The sequence below is a fragment of the Accipiter gentilis genome, unplaced genomic scaffold (genome assembly GCF_929443795.1).
Source record: "Accipiter gentilis unplaced genomic scaffold, bAccGen1.1, whole genome shotgun sequence".
Classification (NCBI taxonomy): Eukaryota; Metazoa; Chordata; class Aves; order Accipitriformes; family Accipitridae; genus Astur; species Astur gentilis.
The window spans coordinates 1,195,921-1,217,411 of NW_026061101.1; the positions used below are offsets into that span (position 1 = coordinate 1,195,921).

Genomic DNA, 21,491 nt, shown 5'->3' on the forward strand with positions numbered 1-21,491 from the left:
CCGCCCGCCATGGCCCTCGCCCTCCTGCTCCTGGGTGAGCCCAGCGGCACCGCCGGCGCTGCGCGGGCGCTGCGCTGCACTGGCGCTGCGCTGGCACTGGCACGGGTGCTGCACGGGGTTGGCGTGCGTATGGCGCGGGTATGGCGTGGGTGCTGGGTGGTGGTGGTGGGGGGGGTGGTGGGGGGGGGTGGGTTGAATACAGCACTGGGGGCTGCACAAGCACTGGCGCCACACTGGAACGGGCACTGGCGCTGGCACGGCACTGCACCGGGTTGGCATGCGTATGGCGCGGGTATGGTGTGGGTGCTGGGTGGAAAGTTGAGCGCAGCGCTGGGCACCACACGAGCATGGGGGCTGCACTGGCACGGGCACCGCAGTGGCACTGCGCTGGCACTGGCACGGGCGCCGCACGAGGTTAGTGTGCGTATGGCACGGGTATGGTTGTGGGTGCTGGGAGAGGGGTTGAATACGGCACTGGGCACTGCGCTGGCACTGCACTGCATGGGCACTGCAGAGGCACTGGCACAGGCACTGCGTGGGGTTGGCGTGCATATGGCACAGTTATGGTATAGCTATGGTTGTGGCTGCTGGGAGGGGAGGTTGAATATAGCACTGGGCACTGCGCTGGCACTACGCTGCATGGGCACTGCAGCGGCACTGGCACTGCATGGGCACTGCATGAGGTCAGCTTGTGCATGGCACGGGTACAGCTGGAGCATGGGGGGGGGCTGGGAGGGAGAGGCTGGATATGCCGCTGGGCACTGCACTGGCACTGCGCTGCACTGGCATTGGCACTGCGCAGGGTTGGGTGCATGTATGGCACAGCTATGGCATGCATATGGTGTGGGGGCTGGGAGCGGAGGCTGAATACAGCGTTGGGCGCTGCACTGGCACTGCACTGCGTGGGCACAGTGCTGGACGTGGCACTAGCACTGCACGGGCACTGCATGGGGGGGGGGGTCGTCTGGGCACTGTCCTGGGCACTGCAGAGTACTGGGTGCTGCACTGGGCACTGGAAGGGAAGGACACTGCTGGGGGAGGGCACTGGGCAGGACGCTGCAAAGGGGCTGAGCACAGCACTGGGTGCTGCAGGGGATACTGGGCGCTGCATGGGACACTGCACCCAGCTGGGGCTGTGGGACACTGCGGGGGTAGGGGGGGCAGGTGCTGGGCACTGGGCACTATGGGTGGTGCTGGGCACTGGGCAGGGCATAGGGCACTGGGAACTGGGCACTGGGAATTGCACTGGGCGCTGTGGACCATGATGGGCACTGGGAAGTGGGCATGGGGCACTGGGAACTGGGCATGGGGAAGGGCACTGGGAATTGCACTGGGCGCTGTGGACCATGCTGGGCGCTGTGGACCATGCTGGGCACTGGGAACTGGGCATGGAGAAGGGCACTAGGAATTGCACTGGGCTCTGTGGACCATGCTGGGCACTGGGAAGTGGGCATGGGGCACTGGGAAGTGGGCATGGGGAAGGGCACTGGGAATTGCACTGGGCGCTGTGGACCACGCTGGGCACTGGGAAGTGGGCATGGGGAAGGGCACTGGGAATTGCACTGGGCGCTGTGGACCATGCTGGGCACTGGGAACTGGGCATGGAGAAGGGCACTGGGAATTGCACTGGGTGCTGTGGACCATGCTGGGCACTGGGAAGTGGGCATGGGGCACTGGGAACTGGGCATGGGGAAGGGCACTGGGAATTGCACTGGGCGCTGTGGACCATGCTGGGCACTGGGAACTGGGCATGGGGAAGGGTACTGGGAATTGCACTGGGCGCTGTGGACCATGCTGGGCACTGGGAACTGGGCACTGGATGTGGGGCACTAAAGGCTGGGCTGGTAACTGGGCACTGGGCTGTGTGGGATACTGGGAAAACTGTGAGGCACTGGGCAGGGCACTGGATGTTCTGGGCTGTCCTGGGCACTGGTCAATGGGAGGGGAACTGGGTAGGGTGGGCTGTCATGGGCAGTGGGCGTGGGAGGAACTGGGGACTGGGAAGGGCACAGGACACTGGGCATGGGGCACTGGGCAGTGGTCTCTGGTCAGAAGGCTGGGCACTGGGAAGGGCACTGGGCACTGGTACTGGTATCTGGATACTGAGCACTGTGCACTGGGTGTGGGGAAGGGCACCGGTTGCTGGACATGGGGGACTGGGAAGGGCACTGGGCATGGGGCACTGGGCACTGCGCAGCACACTGGGAAGGGCACTGCATACTGGTCGTGGGGTACTGGGCACTTGAAAGGGCACTGGTAACTGGTCACAGGGCACTGGTTGCTGGTCATGGGGCACTGGGAAGGGCACTGGTCCCCGCTGCTGAGTACCCCAGGGACCCCCGGCCCTCGGGGATCCTGGGACAGGGTTGGGGTGCCTGGATGCCTGGGTGCCCCCACTCATCCTCTCTCCTCGGTTTCCAGTGGGGCTGCTGGGACCCCACAGCACAGGTACTGGGGTGGGGGGGAAGGGAGGTGGGGCAGGAGGGGGAGGTGGGAAAGGGGGCTGGCCCAGTGCCTCCCAGTGAGGGGGAGCTCCCAGGGGGTCCCAGTGACTGCAAAGGATCCCAGTGGGTCCCATTGTGGGTAGGGGTCCATGGAGCATGCAGGGGTCCCAGCAGGTCCCAGTGTGTACAGGGGTCCCAGGGGATTCCAGTGGGTCCTGATAGCTCCCAGCAGGCCCCAGCATGTGCAAGGAGCCCAGTAGGTCCCAGTTTGTTCAATGGATCCCAGTGAGTCCCAGTGAGGGGGAGCTCCCAGGGGTCCCAGTGAATGCAAAAGATCCCAGTGGGTCCCAGTGTGTGCAGGGCTCCTAGTACATCCCAATAGGTCCCAGTGCATGCAGGGGTCCCAGTACGTGCCGATAGGCCCCAGTATGTGCAGGGCTCCCAGTACACCCCAATAGGTCCCAGTGTCTACGGGGCTCCCAGTACACCCCGATAGGTCCCAGTGTCTACGGGGCTCCCAGTACAACCAGACAGGTCCCGGTGTGTGCAGGGCTCCCAGTACGTCCCGATAGGTCCCAGTATGTGCAGGGCTCACAGTACATCCAAATAGGTCCCAGTGCGTGCAGAGCTCCCAGTACATCCCGATAGGTCCCAGGGTGTGTGGGGCTCCCAGTATGTCCCAGTAGGTCCCAGTGTGTGCAGGGCTCCCAGTACATCCCAATACATGCCAGTGCGTGCAGGGCTCCTAGTACATCCCAATAGGTCCCAGTCTGTGCAGGGCTTCCAGTACATCCCGATAGGTCCCAGTGCATGCAGGGCTCCCAGTACATCCTGGTACGTCCCAGTGTGTGCAGGGCTCTCAGTAGATCCCAATAGGTCCCAGTGCGTGCAGGGCTCCCGCTACATCCTGATAGGTCCCAGTGTGTGCGGGGGTCCCAGTATGTCCCATTACGTCCCAGTGTGTGCAGAGGTCCCAGTATGTCCCATTAGGTCCCAGTGCGTGCAGGGCTCCTAGTACATCCCGATAGGTCCCAGTGTGTGCAGGGCTCCCAGTACGTCCCGATAGGTCCCAGTGCATGCAGGGGTCCCAGTATGTCCCATTAGGTCCCAGTGTGTGCAGGGCTCCCAGTACGTCCCAATAGGTCCCAGTGCATGCAGGGGTCCCAGTATGTCCCATTAGGTCCCAGTGTGTGCAGGGCTCCCAGTACATCCCGGTACGTCCCAATGCATGCAGGGCTCCCGGTACATCCCGATAGGTCCCAGTGTGTGCAGGGCTCCCACTACATCCCAGTAGGTCACAGTGCTCACAGGGCTCCCAGTACGTCCCGATAGGTCCCAGTCTGTGCATGGCTCCCAGTACCTCCCAATAGGTCCCAGTCTGTGCAGGGGGCCCACTACATCCCCGTAGGTCCCAGTGTGTGCCAGGGTCCCGGTACGTCCCTATAGGTCCCAGTATGTGCAGGGCTCCCAGTACTTCCTGATAGGTCCCAGTGTGTGGAGGGCTCCCAGTACCTCCCGCTAGGTCCCAGTGTGTGCAGGGTTCCCACTACATCCCAGTAGGTCCCAGTGCGCACAGGGCTCCCAGTACGTCCCGATAGGTCCCAGTGCATGCAGGGCTCCCAGGGGGTCCCAGTGTGTCCTGGTGGGTGCTGGCAGGTGCTGTTGGCCCTGGTCCCTGACCGCAGTCTGTCCCCAGGTCCTTTCCCAGTTCGTCTGGCCGGTGGCCCTGGGCGCTGCGCCGGGCGGGTGGAGGTGCAGCACGGCGGGCAGTGGGGCACCATCTGTGACGACGACTGGGGGCTGCCGGACGCGGCGGTGGTCTGCAGGCAGCTGGGCTGCGGGGACGCCTTGGCCGCCCCGCCGGGAGCTTGGTTTGGAGAGGGCTTGGGTCCCATCTGGCTCAACGGGTTACGGTGCCGGGGCACGGAGGAACGCCTGGTCCTGTGCCGGCACCGGGGTTGGCGTCCCCACGTCTGCGCCCACGAAGAGGATGCCAGCGCCGTCTGCTCAGGTGGGCTGCGGCGGGCGGGTGGGTGGGTGGGTGGGTGAGCAGGGAGGCAGAGCTGGGGACCCCTCTGCCTGACCGCCGCTCCCCACAGCTCACCGTTTCCAGCCCCTCGGCACCAACGAGCACCCCTGGACTCCCACACTGCCGCCCACCGACACCCAACCACCCGTTACGGCATGCACAGGTGCAGCCTGCACCGGTGCGGTGTGCACGGGTAAAGCATGCACAGGTACGGTGTGCACAGGTAGAGCATGCACAGCAATAATGTGTGCAAGTACAGCGCAGGCAGGTTACGGCATGCGCTGGTGCAGGGGGATGCTGTGCACAGATAGAGCATGCACAGATGCAGCATGTGCAAGTACAGCATGCCCAGGCATGGTGTGCACGGGCACAGGCATGCACAGGTACGGTGTGCACAGTCACAGCTGCACGGGTACACTGTGCATGGGCAAGGTGTGCATGGGCAAAGCGTGCATGGATATGGTGTGCACGGGTGCAGCACGCACAGGTACGGTGTGCACAGCTACGAGTGCATGGGCAAGGTGTGCACAGATACAGTGTGAACAGTCACAGTGTGCATGGGCACAGCCTGCACTGGGACGGTGTGAACAGGTACACTGTGCGCGGGCAAGGTGTGCAGGGGCACAGCATGCACAGGTAGAGTGTGCACAGTCACAGCATGCACAGGTACATTGTGAACAGCTACGTGTGCACCGGCAAGGTGTGCACAGGCATGGCATGCACAGCTATGGTGTGCACAGGCAAGGTATGCACTGGCACAGCATGCACAGGTACAGTGTGCAGTCATGGTGTGCGCTGGCACAGCATGCATGGATATGCTGTGCACCAGCAAGGTGTGCATGGACACGGGTACGCTGTGCACGGTCACAGCGTGCACAGGTACGGTGTGCACCAGCAAGGTGTGCACAGTCATGGTGCGCACAGGCACAGCACGCAAAGGTATGGTGTGAAGAGCTACGTGTGCACCGGCAAGGTGTGCACAGGCACGGCGTGAACAGCTACACTGTGCACGGGCAAGGTGTGTATGGGCACAGCATGCACAGGTACGCTGTGCACAGGCACAGCGTGCACAAGTATGGCGTGCACAGTGATGTGCACAGGCAAGGTGTGCACAGGTACAGTATGCACAGTCATGGTGTGCACGGGCACAGCGTGCACGGGTATGGTGGGCACAGCTATGGTGTGCACAGGTACCCCCCCCCCCCCGACGCTGACCCCAGCCTCTCTCAGCCACAGGGGGTCCAACCGTGCGGCTGGTGGGGGCCACGGGGCGCTGCGCCGGCCGGCTGGAGATCTTCCACGCCGGCCACTGGGGCACAGTCTGCGATGATCTGTGGGGGCTGCAGGACGCAGCGGTGGTCTGCCGGCAACTGGGCTGTGGGGCCGCCCTCGACGCACCCCGGGCAGCTTTTTTTGGCGAGGGCACTGGGCCCATCTGGCTGGATGATGTGAGGTGCCAAGGGAACGAATCGTCCCTGCTGGGGTGCCCGGCTTCTCCCTGGGGTGTCACCAACTGCCAGCACCGGGAGGATGCGGCCGTTGTCTGCGCAGGTACCCGCGATGCTGGGAGCTGGGGGGCCGTGACTCCGCAGGGGTGATGCAGTGGGCACATGGTCCCCATACCCGTGCGGTGGTCCTGGGGCAGCGGGTGAGCACGGGGACACCGCAGCTGAATTGCAAACTCCGTGGGTGTGCAGCCTGCAGGGCGCAGCGTAGCCATGCTGCAAGCAGCAGCGGTGAGCGAGCAGTGCATGTGCAGTGTGTGTGGGCAGGGCGCAGCGCGTGTGCGCGGTGCGCAGGGACACCAAGTCTGTGCAGTGTACACCTGTGCAGTGCTCGCACGTGTGCAGCGCATGCGTGGGCAGGGTGCATCACGTGCGTGGGCAGGGTGCATTGCGTGCGTGGGCAGGGTGCATCACATGCGTGCAGTGTGTGTGTGCAGTGCACAGGGACACAGAGTCTGTGCAGTGCGTGTGTGGGCAGGGCGCAGAGCATTTGTGCAGCACATGTGTGCAGTGCATGCGTGCAGTGCATGTGTGCAGTGCGTGTGTGGGCAGGGAGCAGCGTGTCTGTGCAGTGTGTGCCTGCGAAGGGTGCAGTGCGTGTGTGCAGTGCACGGGGACACAGGGGCTGTGCAGTGTGTGTGTGTGCAGGGCGCAGTGCATGTGTGCAGTGTGTGTGTGCGGGGACACAGGGGCTGTGCAGCGTGTGTGCGTGCAGGGCGCAGTGCATGCGTGCAGTGCGTGTGCACAGGGTGTAGCACGTGTGCAGTGCGTGTGTGTGGTGCGTGGGGACACAGGGTCTGTGCAGTGTGTGCGCACGCAGGGCGCAGTGCGTGTGCCATGCATGTGTGTGCAGGGCGCAGCACATGTGCAGTGCATGCACTGCAGGGCTCATGCTGCTCTCCTCTGCCCGCAGATGAGCTGGCCAACCTGGATGTCCGCCCTGCAGAGCCCACTCCCCACCAGCCACAGATGAAACCAGCCCGGGTGCCCCCTTCCGCACGTCCCCGCGTCCCCAGCTCTCCCCGGAGCACCGCAGCCAGCCAGCCCACCGCAAGGACAACCCGCAAGGGTAGGAGGAACCGGAATGGGGGTCCCCATCCCCCTCTGCAAGGTCCCAGGGAGCCGACGGGTGGCTGGTCACAATGTGGGACCCCAAGTTTTGCTACCCTAGCCTGGCTGCAGGGCTGGGGGCCAGAGGAGATTTGGACCGACCCTGCCTGCTGGGGCCCCTTCTCATGTTCCAGAGACCCTGTTCCCAAGGGATGTCCCCACCTCTGGCCCTGGGTGCCCCCCCAGAGCTGAGTGACCCTCTCGTTGCTGCAGGGCAAGGGGACCTGCTGTCACCGACGAGGACCTCTCTGCTAACCAGCAGCACCCAGCATGCTGCAGGACAGGGTCTGGCCAGCACCACCCCTGCTACCCAGCACCCTACACAATGGGATGCAACTGCTGCCACCACCAGCACCCAGCACCCTGCAGGACAGGGTCTGGCCAGCACCACTCCTGCCACCCAGCACCCCACACGATGGGATGTAACTGGTGCCACCACCAGCACCCAGCACCCCACAGGACAGGGTCTGGCCAGCACCACTCCTGCCACCCGGCACCCCACACAATGGGATGTAACTGGTGCCACCGCCACCACCCAGCGCCCCACAGGACAGGGTCTGGCCAGCACCACCCCTGCCACCCAGCACCCCACACGATGGGATGTAACTGGTGCCACCGCCACCACCCAGCACCCTGCAGGACAGGGTCAAATTGGTGCCACCCAAGCCAAAGCAGGGCGAGATCCCATTCGTATCATCAGGATTACCCGACTCAAAGCAGAACAGTATCCAGCCCGCATCATCCAGAGCACCAAGCCCAAGGCAGGACAGAACCCAGCTGGTGCCACCAGGTCTAAAGTGGGACGAGATCCGGCTGATACCACCAGGTCCAAGGTGGGATGGGATACAGCTGGCACCAACAGGTCCAAGGAAGGACGGTATCCAGTGGGAACCAGCAGGTCCAAGGCAGGACGGGATCCAGCTGGCACCAACAGGTCCAAGGCAGGGTGGCATCCAGCTGGCGCCAACAGGTCCAAGGCAGGGTGGCATCCAGCTGGCACCAACAGGTCCAAGGCAGGATGGGATCCAGCAGGAACCAACAGGTCCAAGACAGGGTGGCATCCAGCTGGCACCAACAGGTCCAAAGTGGGATGGGATCCAGTAGGAACCAACAGGTCCAAGGCAGGGTGGCATCCAGCTGGCACCAACAGGTCCAAGGCAGGGTGGCATCCAGCTGGCACCAACAGGTCCAAGGCAGGATTGGATCCATCGGGAACCAACAGGTCCAAGGCAGGATTGGATCCATTGGGAACCAACAGGTCTAATGCAGGGTGGCATCCAGCTGGCACCAACAGGTCCAAGGCGGGATGGGATCCAGCAGGAACCAACAGGTCCAAGGCAGGGTGGCATCCAGCTGGCACCAACAGGTCCAAGGCGGGATGGGATCCAGCAGGAACCAACAGCTCCAAGGCAGGGTGGCATCCAGCTGGCACCAACAGGTCCAAGGCAGGATGGGATCCAGCTGGCACCAACAGGTCCAAGGCAGGATGGGATCCATTGCGAACCAACAGGTCCAAGGCAGGACGGGATCCAGCTGGCACCAGCAGGTCCAAGGCAGGATTGGATCCATTGGGAGCCAACAGGTCCAAGGCAGGATTGGATCCATTGCGAACCAACAGGTCTAAGGCAGGGTGGCATCCAGCTGGCACCAACAGGTCCAAGGCAGGATGGGATCCATTGGGAACCAACAGGTCCAAGGCAGGATGGGATCCATTGGGAACTAACAGGTCCAAGGCAGGGTGGCATCCAGCTGGCACCAACAGGTCCAAGGCAGGGTGGCACCCAGCTGGCACCAACAGGTCTAAGGCAGGGTGGCATCCAGCTGGCACCAACAGGTCCAAGGCAGGATGGGATCCATTGGGAACCAACAGGTCCAAGGCAGGGTGGCATCCAGCTGGCACCAACAGGTCCAAGGCAGGACGGGATCCAGCTGGCACCAACAGGTCCAAGGCAGGGTGGCATCCAGCTGGCACTAACAGGTCCAGGGCAGGATGGGATCCAGCTGGCACCAACAGGTCCAAGTCAGGACGGGATCCAGTCAGTACCATCCACGTCACCCAGCCCAAAGCAGGGCGGGATCCAACCAGTACCGTATGGATCACCCGGCCCAAAGCTGGACAGGTCCTGGCAGGTGCCAACCAGACCACCAGGGAACCACCAGGACGGGGTTTGGCTGGGACCATGCAAGGTACCAAGCCCAAGGCAGGGCGGGATCCAGTTGATGCCACCCAGCCGCAAACAGGGCAAGATATGGCAGTTGCCATCCAGTTCACCCAACGACCAACAGGACAGGATCCCATTGATGCCACTCAAGTCAAAGTGGGGCAGGATCTGATTGGTAACACACAAGGCACCAGGCCCAAAGCGAGGCAGGACTTGGCCCCCACCATGGTGGTCCCAGCAGGTGATACCATGTGGAGCAACCAGAACATGGGAGAACCCGGTCCCGAAGGTACCCTGAAGAGCACACATCCACCAGCAGAAGTGGATGCAGATGGTACCAAATGGACAACACGTTCTTCAGTAGATTTTGGTCTAGATGATACCCTGAGTAGCACAAGTCCTTCAGCAGAACCAGGTCCTGAAGGTACCATGAGTAGTACACATCTTGCAGTGAAATGGGACCCAGATGGTACCCCATTGAGCACACATCCTGCAGCCAAACCAGGTCTTGAAAGTACCACAAGTAGTACACGTCCTACAGCAGAACCAGATCTAGAAGGTACCATATGGACTGCACATCCTGCAGCCAAACCAGGTCCTGAAAGTACCATGAGTAGTACACGTCCTACAGCAGAACCAGATCTAGAAGGTACCACATGGACCGCACATCCTGCAGCCAAACCAGGTCCTGAAGGTACCATGAGTACACGTCCTTCAGTGGAACGGGACCTAGATGATACTACATGGAGCACACGTCCTACAGCAGAACCAGATCTAGAAGGTACCATGAGGAGCACGCGTCCTGCAGCAGAACAGGGTCCTGAAGGTACCATGAGTAGTACACGTCCTGCAGTGGAACCAGATCTAGAAGGTACCACATGGCGCACACAACCTGCAGCTGAACCAGGTCCTGAAGGTACCACGAGTAGTACACGTCCTTCAGTGGAATGGGACGCAGATGATACTACATGGAGCACACGTCCTGCAACTGAACGAGGTCCTGAAGGTACCACATGGAGCAGACGTCCTGCAGCAGAGCAAGATCTTGAAGGTACCATGAGTAGTACACATCCTATAGCAGAACCAGATCTAGAAGGTACCACATGGACCGCACATCCTGCAGCCAAACCAGGTCCTGAAGGTACCATGAGTACACGTCCTTCAGTGGAACGGGACCTAGATGATACTACATGGAGCACACGTCCTACAGCAGAACCAGATCTAGAAGGTACCATGAGGAGCATGCGTCCTGCAGCAGAACAGGGTCCTGAAGGTACCATGAGTAGTACACGTCCTGCAGCGGAACCAGATCTAGAAGGTACCACATGGCGCACACAACCTGCAGCTGAACCAGGTCCTGAAGGTACCACGAGTAGTACACGTCCTTCAGTGGAATGGGACGCAGATGATACTACATGGAGCACACATCCTGCAACTGAACGAGGTCCTGAAGGTACCACATGGAGCACACATCCTGCAGCTGAACCAGGTCCTGGAGGTACCATGAGTAGTACACGTCCTTCAGTGGAATGGGACCCAGGTGATACTACGTGGAGCAGACGTCCTGCAGCAGAACAAGATCTTAAAGGTACTGTGAGTAGTACACATCCTGCAGCAGAACCAAATCTACAAGGTACCACATGGAGCACACATCCTGCAGCCAAATCAGGTCCAGAAGGTACCACATGGAGTACACGTCCTGCAGCAGAACCAGGTCCTGAAGGTACCATGAGTAGTACGCATCTTTCAGCGAAACGGGACCTAGATGGTACCCCATTGAGCACACATCCTGCAGCCAAACCAAGTCCAGAAAGTACCACATGGAGCACACAACCTGCAGCTGAACCAGGTCCTGAAGGTACCATGAGTAGTACACGTCCTACAGCAGAACCAGATCTAGAAGGTATCACATGGAGCGCACATCCTGCAGCCAAACCAGGTCCTGAAGGTTCCATGAGGAGCACATATCCTCCAGTGGAACTGATTCCAGATGGTACCACACATTCTCCACCACAGCCAGGTCCTGAAGGTTCCATGAGGAGCACACAACCTGCAGCAGAACCAGGTCCAGCAGGTACCATGAGTAGTACACATCTTGCAGCAGAACCAGGCCCTGAAGTTACCATGACAAGCACACATCCTGCAGCTGAACCAGGTCCAGAAGGTACCATGAGGAGCACACATCCTCCAGTGGAACTGGTTCCAGATGGTACCATATGGAGCACGCATTCTCTACCAGAACCAGTTCCTGAAGGTACCATGAGGAGCAAACATCCTCCAGTGAAACTAGGTCCAGATGGTACGATGCAGAGCACACATTCTTCAGCAGAAACAGGTCTGGATGATACCATGTGGAGTGCACATCCCACAGCAGAACCTGGTCCCAGTGGTGCCACACCGTATGCACGTCCTTCAGCAGAACTGGACGCCGATGGTACCACATGGAGCACAGCTGCTTTAGCAGATTTTGGTCTGGATGATAGCCTGAGGAGCACACATCCTGCAGCAGAACCAGGTCCAGATGGTACCATGATGGGCACACGTCCTGCAGCAGAACTGGGGTCAGATGTTACCACATGGAGCACACATCCTGGAGCCAAACCTGGTCTGGAAGCTACCATGAGGAGCACACGTTCTCCAGCACATCTGGATCCAGATGGTACCAAGCAAGGAATTTCTTGGAAAAAAATTTTCAGGAAAAGGATGAAATGTTGGAGGGCTGGGGTGGGTGGAGGCAGCAGGCGATAGGCATGGATAGACCGAGAGGGGAAGGGGTGATCGAATGGACAGAAAGATGGAGGGAGGGAAGGACAGAAAGTTAGGAGAAAGGGTAGGTGGATTAATGGATGGATGGCAAGGAAGGATTTGTAGGAGAATGGATGCACGGATGCAAGGAAAGAGGAATGGGTGGGTAGATGGATGGATGGACAGGTGGGTGGATGGATGGATGGATGGATGGGGTGTTCTTCATCCAGCACACAGGGCAGGGGACCTGGAGGCATTGGGACAGGGGCCTCACAGACCTCTGTGTCCCTTCCCTCCCCAGGTGCAGACCTGGATCCAGGCTCTGCTGGGGTCTCTGCTCCCCCCACAGAGCACCCATTACCTCCTCCATCGCAGAACCCCACCCTGACGCCAGGAACCCTTCCTGTCCTTGCAGTCCAACTGGATCCAGGCTCCAGCATCCCCTCCCAGGGCTCCCCAGAGGTCCCCAGCACCCAGAACCCCGCAGTGCCCACCCAGTCCCCCACGGAGATCCCCAGCACCCTGAGCCCCCCAGCACCCATGCAGCACCCCAAGGAAACCCCCAGTGCACAGAGCCCCTCAACACTCGCTCAGCACCCCATGGAACCCACAAGCACCCATAGCCTCCCAACACCCCCCCTGCACCCCATGGAGACCCCCAGCCCCCAGATACCCCCAGCACTCCCTCAGCACCCCACAGAGACCCTCAGCACCCCAGTCCCCCCAGAACTCCCCCAGGACCACATGGAGATCCTCAGCACGCAGACCCCCCCAGCACTCTCCCAGCACCCTATGGAGACTCTTAGCATCCAGCCCCCCCCAGCACCCCTGCAGCACCCCACAGAGACCCTTGGCACCCAGGCAACCCCTGAACCCCAGGAACACCCCATATTGCTCCTCAGCACCCAGACCCCCCTAGCACCCCGTCAGTACCCCACAGAGACCCTTGCAACCCAGACCCCCCCAGCTCAGCCTCAGCACCCCGTGGAGCCCCTTGGAATCCAGACACCCCCAGCACCCCTTCAGACTCTCCCAGAGCCCCTCGGCACCCAGACAACCCCAGCACCCCCTCAGCACCCCACAGAGCCCCTCGGCACCCAGACCCCCCCAGCACTCCCCCAGCACCCCACTGAGCCCCTTGGCACCCAGACCCCCCCAGCACTTCCCCAGCACCCCACTGAGCCCCTTGGCACCCAGACCCCCCCAGCACTCCCACAGCACTCCATGGAGCCCCTCAGCACCCAGACAACCCCAGCACCCCCACAGCCCCCCTCAGAGCCCCTCAGCCCCCAGACCCCCCTAGCACCCCCTCAGCACCCCGTGGAGCCCCTTGGCACCCAGACCCCCCCAGCACTTCCCCAGCACCCCACTGAGCCCCTTGGCACCCAGACCCCCCCAGCACTCCCACAGCACTCCATGGAGCCCCTCAGCACCCAGACAACCCCAGCACCCCCACAGCCCCCCTCAGAGCCCCTCAGCCCCCAGACCCCCCTAGCACCCCCTCAGCACCCCGTGGAGCCCCTCGGCACCCATCCTGCTCGCACCCTGACAGACCCTATGCTCCCTGGGGCCCCGTGCACAGGTAAGCTGGGCGGGGGGGGGGGGGGGGGCACCGTGGCAGAGGGGGAAGTCCCGCCAGCAGACCCACAATTTCTGAAGTGACACCCCTGGGACCCCAGGTCTCTGGGGCAACATGGGGGTGGGTGCTGGTGGTGGGGGAGATGCAGGGCTCCCTCTGCACCCCAAAATCTGGGTTTTTTTTTGGCGGGGGGGACACATTTGGGGGGAGGGCATCTCTGCTGGCTGTGGTTTAGGGGGTCTTAATGTCTCACCCCACAGGTCCAGCTCCACCAGCAGCGCCGCTGCCAGCCCACCCCGGAGCTGGGGGGCAGTGGGGAGGGGTGTCTGGCAGCTGCCCCCCCTGCCCAGCCCCCCAGCTGCAGGCCCTTCTGCAGGAGGTGCGGGGGCTGCGGGGGGACCTGCGGGCACTGGCCTTCACCCTTCAGCACCTCCTGGGGGGCTTTTCACGGACCACCCCTGCCACTGGCTCTCAGCCATGATGGGGTTGTGACCCCTCCAATTAGGTGACTCGGGGGGGGGGGGGGGGTGCAGTGTCCCCCAGATGAAATAAAGTGGGACTTCACCCCCCCAACCTCCCAATCCTAGAGCATCATAAGGTTGTGGGGTGATGGGGTGGGAAGCACCAATTTGGGGAGGGGATCAGCCCCTTCTTGGGCCCACCCTTGGGTGGGGAGGGTGACCTGGGGGTACACTCGGGGGGGGGGCACAGCTGGGGGTGAACATGGGGGGCACAGACCTGGGGGTGCACTTGGGATGCTGAGCTGGGGTGTCAACTTGGGGACACATGTCTGGGGGTGCACGTTGGGGTTTTTACTGGGGTGTGCAGGGTGTGAGATGTCCCTGGGGTGGGTCTTGGGAGTCAATGGGGTGTGTGGGGCGTGGGGTATCTGTGGGGTGTATATTGGGGGTCAGTGGGGTGTGTGGGGGTGTCCGTGGGGTGAGGGCTGGGTCCCTGCTCCCAGCTGTTCCCTCTCTTCCCCCAGCTCTGTGCTGCAGCGTTGTGGCTGGATCCAGTACGTAGGGGGTCCCCTGGTGACCCATGTGTCCCCCTGGTGACATGTGGGAGCCGTGGGATCAGTCACCATGGGATGTGGCAGGTACTGGGCCATGGACCAAATGTAGGAGGGCTTGTACTGGGTGGACTGGGTTTATGCTGGGCAGACTGGGTTTATGCTGGGCAGGCTAGGCTTGTACTGAGAAGATGGGATGAGTTGGGTAGACTGGGGCTATGCTATGCTGGTCATACTGGTGCCATACAACTTCCCCCTGCCTCCCTTGCAGCACTGTGTCCTCCAGCCAGGGCACCCATCATCCTGCCCTACAGATCGGGTGGCCGCCGTCGAGTGTGAGGGTGACTGTGCAACAAGTTGGGGTGATGCTAACTTAGGTGGGGGGTCCCATGGAGCTGGCGTCACCCTGGTGTTCTTACAGAGCCCTTCCAGCTGCAGTTGGTGGGTGGCCCTGGGCAGTGCGCCGGGTGGTTGGAAGTGAACAGTGCCAGACAGTGGGGTACGGTCTGCGATGACAGCTGAAGTGGGACCAACACGGCAGTGGTTTGCTGGGAGTTGGGCTGCAGGGTGGTGGGGACAGTTGGTCCAGGGACAGCCCCCTGCTTCAGCTCTGGCACTGGGCACATCTGGCTGGACAATGTCCGGTGCTGGGGTCAGGAGGGGACCCTGCGGAATTGCGCCCACTGCGCCTGGCGATGCCACGACTACACCCATCAGGAGGACGTTGGTGTGGTCTGCCAGGTCTGGGACCCCCCCACTGCCGTTGGACACCTGGGGTGGCCTGGCAGGGCAGGATCAAGCCACAGTCATCCTTCTGCCCTTGCAGGATGCCCGAGTGCTGCAGCTCTACCCTCAGATGGTCCCCAGTACCAACAGCCACTGTGTCCCCCTGCGGAGCATCCCTCCTGTATCCGTCCCCAGGCAACCCCCGGCCCCATGCACAATACCCCACAGGAAGCCGTGGGTGGCAGTAGGGGGGTCCTGCCCCAGCCCCTTGTCCCCCTCCCCAGTCACTTAATGTGGAGAACTGAGCACCTGCCTACACCATGCCCGTACCCAGGGATGTGGGCACCCAGCCCCACAGGGCAGCGTGGGGTGCTGGTACCCAGGGATGCAGGCACCCAGCCCCACGGGGCACCATGGGGTGCTGGTACCCAGGGATGTGGGCACCCAGCCCCACAGGGCAGCACAGGGTGCCGGTACCCAGGGATGCGGGCACCCAGCCCCACAGGGCACCATGGAGTGCTGGTACCCAGGGATGTGGGCACCCAGCCCCACAGGGAAGCGTGGGGTGCCAGTACCCAGGGATGCAGGCACCCAGCCCCACAGGGCACCATGGAGTGCTGGTACCCAGGGATGTGGGCACCCAGCCCCACAGGGAAGCGTGGGGTGCCAGTACCCAGGGATGCAGGCACCCAGCCCCACGGGGCACCATGGGGTGCTGGCACCCAGCCCCACAGGGCAGCACAGGGTGCTGGTACCCAGGGATGGGGGCACCCAGCCCCACAGGGCAGCACGGGGTGCTGGTACCAAGGGATGTGGGCACACAGCCCCACGGGGCACCATGGCGTGGTGGTACCCAGGGAAGGGGCACCCAGCCCCACAGAGCAGCACAGGGTGCCAGTACCCAGGTCTTTGGGCACCCAGCCCCACAGGGCAGGACAGAGTGCTGGTACCCAGGGATGTGGGCACCCAGCCCCATGGGGCAGCATGTGGTTCTGGTACCCAGGGATTTGGGCACCCAGCCCCATGGGGCACCATGGGGTGCTGGTACCCAGGGATGCGGGCACTCAGCCCCACGGGGCAGTGTGGGGTGCTAGTACCCAGCTGTGACCATGCCATGGGGCAGCAGTGGGGTAAGCACAGGGGCACGACTGTCCCAGGTGTGGGGCTGAGCCAAGCCTGGCCCCCTGCCCACGCTCCCCCCGTGGCCTCTCGACCCCGTTATGAAACAGCTCGTTAATGCTAATCCCGCTGCCACCTGTCCCACTCCCAGCACCCTGTTTGCCCGGGGGAGGGGACCTGCTCGCAGCTCTGCCCGATGGTGTGGGGCAGGGGCCAGACTGGGCCCTACTGGGAGGCGGGTGGGGGGGTCTGGGGCAGGTGGGGCATGAGGGCAAGAAGTGGGGTAATGGGGTTTGAGGGTCAGAGGGGCAGGGTGTGGGGCAGTGGGACTCAGAGGGGCCGAGGGGTAGAACGTGGGGCAATGGTGTTGGGGGGCAGAGGGTCAATGCATGGGGCAATGGGGGCCGGGGCTTGCAGAGGGGCAGGCTGTGGGGCAATGGGACCTATGGGTGCAGAGAGTGTGGGTGCAGCGGGGCCATGGTCTGCACAGGGGCAAGGTGTGTAGCAATGGGACCTACGGGTGCAGAGGGGTGGGGAGTGGGGCAATAGGGGCCAGTGGGGCAGGGTGTGGGGCAATGGGGGCCATGGACTGCAGAGGGGCAGGGCGTGGGGCAATGGGACACCAAGGGGGGGTACATCTCCCCCCCCCCCGCATTGACAGAAGGGGGACGGGGGGTTGTGATTAGGGACAGCGAGGACGGGGCCAGTGGGGGGGTGGGGGTGGCTTGTGGGGCTCAACACCATGCTGTGCCCCCCCCCCCCCCCATGCTCCCCCTCTAGCCCCAGCCCTGGGGACGAGGACGGGGACAAGCTGGTGCCACCTGGCCCCGGCTGCCCGCCAGCTATTTCGGTGCCCCCGCAGCTGTCCGTCCCTCCGCCCCCGTGGCCCTGCCACCGCGTTCCCTCCCACGCTCCTGGGATGCTGGCCAGAAAAAGGCCCCCCCCCCCCGCACCCCCCCCCCAGAGCGGGGGACAGACAGGGACAGGGACAGGCGCCTGCATCCTCTGCGTGCCACTGAGGCCAGAGACGTGCCAGTGGGACTGGATGGCCAGACCCTGGGGATGGTCCCCAGTGGGGCCAGAGGGGACACAGCCCCCCCCCACCTGATTCCTGCCCCATGGTGGGGGCTGGGGGACACCCCCCCTGGGAGCAGCCTCTGCTCCCCAAGGGGGTAATGGGGGGGGCCATGACTTCCCCCCCTTGGGCCACCCGCCAAGCGGGTCCCACTAATGTGCTGTCAAGTATTAATTACCTTCCAGGGGTCAGGGCCTTGCGAGCAGATGGGATGGGGGGGAAGAGCAGATGGGGAGGGAGAGGGAAAGGGAGGGATATGGCCCTGGGAGCTGGGAAGAGGGAGGGAGACGGTCATGGGAAGAGGGGTGATGGTCATGGGAACTGGGGAAAGGGAGGGAGATGGTGATGGGAAGAGGGGAGAGGGAGGGGTGATGGTCATGGGAACTGGGGAGAGGGAGGGGTGATGGTCATGGGAACTGGGGAGAAGGAGGGAGATGGTCATGGGAACTGGGGAGAAGGAGGGAGATGGTTGTGGGAAATGGGGAGAAGGAGGGGTATGACTAGGAGCTGGGGAGAGGGAGGGGTATTATTGTGGGAAGACGGGGGAGAGAGGGGTGATGGTGATGAGAAGTGGGGAGAGGGAGGGAGGTGGTCATGGGAAGTGGGGAGAGGGAAGGGTATGGCCCTGAAAACTGGGAGAGAGAGAGGGATCCAGCCTGAGAACTGGGGAAGAGGGAGGATGCTGGGGCAGGCACAGCCCTCAGTGCAGGCAGAGGGATGAGCAGGGTGCCCAACACTCATGTGCTGTCCTCCCCCCACTCCAATCTGGGGAGACCCTCCCCATCCCTCCCATCTCCCCCCCCACACACACTCTGGCTCACCCTTATGGCCGACCTCTGCATTTCAGCACGGCTGGTACTTCCTTGGCAGAACACCGGGCGTGTGTGCCGCCAGCCGGACTCTGCCAGCCCCATCCCAAAATAGACCCCCAGGAACGCACCCTGCCAAGGGGGCCCAGATGTGAGTCAGAGCTTGGGGCGGGGGGGGGGGGGGGGGGGAGGCAGAGACAAGGGGCAGGGGTGGCGTGGCTGGGACTGGGGACACTGGGGACGGTGGCAGAGGGGGACAGCGTCTCCTGGGGTTGGTGCCAGCCCCATGGGATGATGCTCCGGTCCTAGGGATCACTGCAGTGCTGTTGTTCCCAAACCATCCTGCCCCACATGTGGGGGTCTGGCACCCACAGCTTGCTCCCGGTCCCTGCCCCACAGCCCCCTGGGAGCCAGGTGACACATAGGTGGGTGAAGCTGGAGCTGTGAGATGCTGTGTGACTTGGTGGGGACACACACAACAAAACCGGACTCCCTGTCCTCTCAGGGAGATGGCACCAGGGAGGAGAAATTGAGGCAGGTGGAGGGATGCCCATGACTTGCTGCATCCTCCCAGGATGCCACTGCAGCAGGATGAGGGGTCATGGCCAGACTGGGTTGAGGCTGTGCTGGGACGTGGCAGTGGTGGTGGGGCTGTGCTGGGACGTGGTGGTGGTGGTGGGGCTGTGGCAATGAGCTGGGGCAGGTGGCATGTGGTTGTGGCATTGCTGGGCTGTGTCGTGACATGACCGGGTTGTGTCGTGACATGACCGGGTTGTGTCGTGGCAAGACCCAGTTGTGTTGTGGCATGACCAAGCTGCGTCATGGCATGACTGGACTGTGGCATGGCATGGCTGGACTGTGTCATGGCATTGCTTAGCTGTGTCATGGCATGACTGGGCTGTGTTGTGGCATTTCTGGGCTGTGCCAAGGAATGACTGGACTGTGTTGTGGCATTGCTGGCCTGTGTCACAGCATGACCGAGCTGTGTCATGACATTGTTGGGCTGTGTCATGACATGGTTAGAGTTGTGTTGTGGGATGACATTGTGATGGCATTCCATGGGGGACAGGCAGACAGGATGGGGTTAGACATGGGGGACGGATGGGGCATTGCACATGGGGACAGACAGACATCAAAGAGCATGGCTTGGTGAAGCAGAGCAGACTGGTCTGATGGAGAGGCAGCACTTTGAGGAAGGACAGGTTGGAGCATTGCATGGAGGGAGAAACAAAGGTGGCACAGGACAGCTATCATAGAGAAATACGGGCATGGACAGACAGACAGCATGACGCATGGCATGGTGGGATGGACAGAACAGGGTGCACGGGTGGATGGACAGACGGCACAGGCAGAGACAGCCAAGATAATAAGCTAGGCATGTGGGGACAGGTGGACCAAGTGCTGTCTGAGATGGATGGATGGGTGGATGGGTGGATGGATGGATGGACGGATAGACAGACAGTGTGGAGGACAGCTTGCAGGGATGGATGGATCAGACTGTGGTGCTGGGGACAGACCCCCTCTCTGGGTGGACAAGCTGAATAGGGACAGACAGACAGTGCAGAGCAGCACACTGAGGGACAGCCAAGAGGCCTGCACCCTCATTCCCCATCCTGCATTGGGTGCACCAAGCCTGCCAGACCCAGCACGGCTCAGCCCCCATCCCTAGCTCCATCCTGTCCATCTGTCCCCCCATGCAATGCCGCCTGTCCCTTCATATCCATCTCCATTCTGTCTGTCCCCCCATGCAATGCCCTGTCTTGTCCCCCATCTCCAGCTCCATGCTGTCCATCTGTCCCCCCATGCAATGCCCTGTCTTGTCCCCCATCTCCAGCTCCATGCTGTCCATCTGTCCCCCCATGCAATGCCCTGTCTTGTCCCCCATCTCCAGCTCCACGCTGTCCGTCTGTCCCCCCATGCAATGCCCTGTCTTGTCCCCCATCTCCAGCTCCATGCTGTCCGTCTGTCCCCCCATGCAATGCCCTGTCTTGTCCCCCATCTCCAGCTCCATGCTGTCCGTCTGTCCTCCCATGCAATGCCCTGTCTTGTGCCCCATCTCCAGCTCCACGCTGTCCGTCTGTCCCCCCATGCAATGCCCTGTCTTGTCCCCCATCTCCAGCTCCATGCTGTCCGTCTGTCCCCCCATGCAATGCCCTGTCTTGTCCCCCATCTCCAGCTCCATGCTGTCCGTCTGTCCCCCCATGCAATGCCCTGTCTTGTCCCCCATCTCCAGCTCTATGCTGTCCGTCTGTCCCCCCATGCAATGCCCTGTCTTGTCCCCCATCTCCAGCTCCATGCTGTCCGTCTGTCCCCCCATGCAATGCCCTGTCTTGTCCCCCATCTCCAGCTCCATGCTGTCCGTCTGTCCCCCCATGCAATGCCCTGTCTTGTCCCCCATCTCCAGCTCCATGCTGTCCGTCTGTCCCCCCATGCAATGCCCTGTCTTGTCCCCCATCTCCAGCTCCATGCTGTCCGTCTGTCCCCCCATGCAATGCCCTGTCTTGTCCCTCATCTCCAGCTCCATGCTGTCCGTCTGTCCCCCCATGCAATGCCCTGTCTTGTCCCCCATCTCCAGCTCCATGCTGTCCATCCATCCCCCCATGCAATGCCCTGCCTGTCCTGCCTCCTGCCTATCTTTGGCCCTCGGCACGCATTGGGGCTGACACATGCTCCCGGCGCGCGAGCGGCAGAGATTAGCACGGGCCGGCGGCATGGGAGCGGGCAGGAAAGTCTGAGTCACAGCTCCCAGTGCTGGGGGCGGCTGGGGGGGCTGAGGGCACCCAGCCGTGCCCCAGGAGCACCTGACCCTGCTGGGACACACGGCGGGGGACGCAGGTGAGGCATGCACTGCTCCTGGGCTGCTCGGCTGTCCCCATGCAACCCTGAGGGACACTCGACCCTGCCTTTTGCTTCTGGCTTGCTTGCATGGCCCTCTTGGCTCAGCCCCACGGCAGAGCATGTGTGGGACGGTGTGTGTTGGGGGGGGGGGGGGGACGGGACAGGTTGGTTGTCCAAGCCCTGCACACCTAGAGGTGCTGGTGGTGGCCATGACCTCACCGCGGCTGTAACGGTGCAGGTGGTTGCAGGTGGTGGGATGGGAAAAGGGTCCAGGGTCCTGTTTCAGGGCTGGGGATGGAGGAGAGAGGAGTCATCTCTGACTCCTTGCAAATGGGGGG

The 21,491-nt window shown here is 62.4% G+C and overlaps 2 protein-coding genes across 2 annotated transcripts in view; both read left to right on the top strand.

The window, feature by feature from the left end:
• Positions 1–5,015, top strand: part of LOC126037420 (deleted in malignant brain tumors 1 protein-like) — a 127,533-nt gene extending 122,518 nt beyond the window's left edge. Inside the window, exons 12-14 of the mRNA XM_049797718.1 lie at positions 4,141–4,455; positions 4,544–4,681; positions 4,906–5,015. Coding sequence (XP_049653675.1) covers positions 4,141–4,455; positions 4,544–4,681; positions 4,906–5,015 — 563 coding nt within the window. The remainder of the gene's footprint in view (positions 1–4,140; positions 4,456–4,543; positions 4,682–4,905) is intronic.
• Positions 5,016–5,258: 243 nt separating this feature from the next.
• LOC126037421 (soluble scavenger receptor cysteine-rich domain-containing protein SSC5D-like) lies at positions 5,259–13,368 on the top strand. The gene is made up of 8 exons (XM_049797719.1): positions 5,259–5,352; positions 5,710–6,024; positions 6,892–7,047; positions 7,302–7,986; positions 8,959–9,809; positions 11,490–11,909; positions 12,297–13,184; positions 13,337–13,368. Exons 1-8 carry the CDS (start codon positions 5,259–5,261, stop codon positions 13,366–13,368), a joined length of 3,441 nt encoding a protein of 1,146 aa, XP_049653676.1.
• The last annotated feature ends 8,123 nt before the right edge of the window (positions 13,369–21,491 follow it).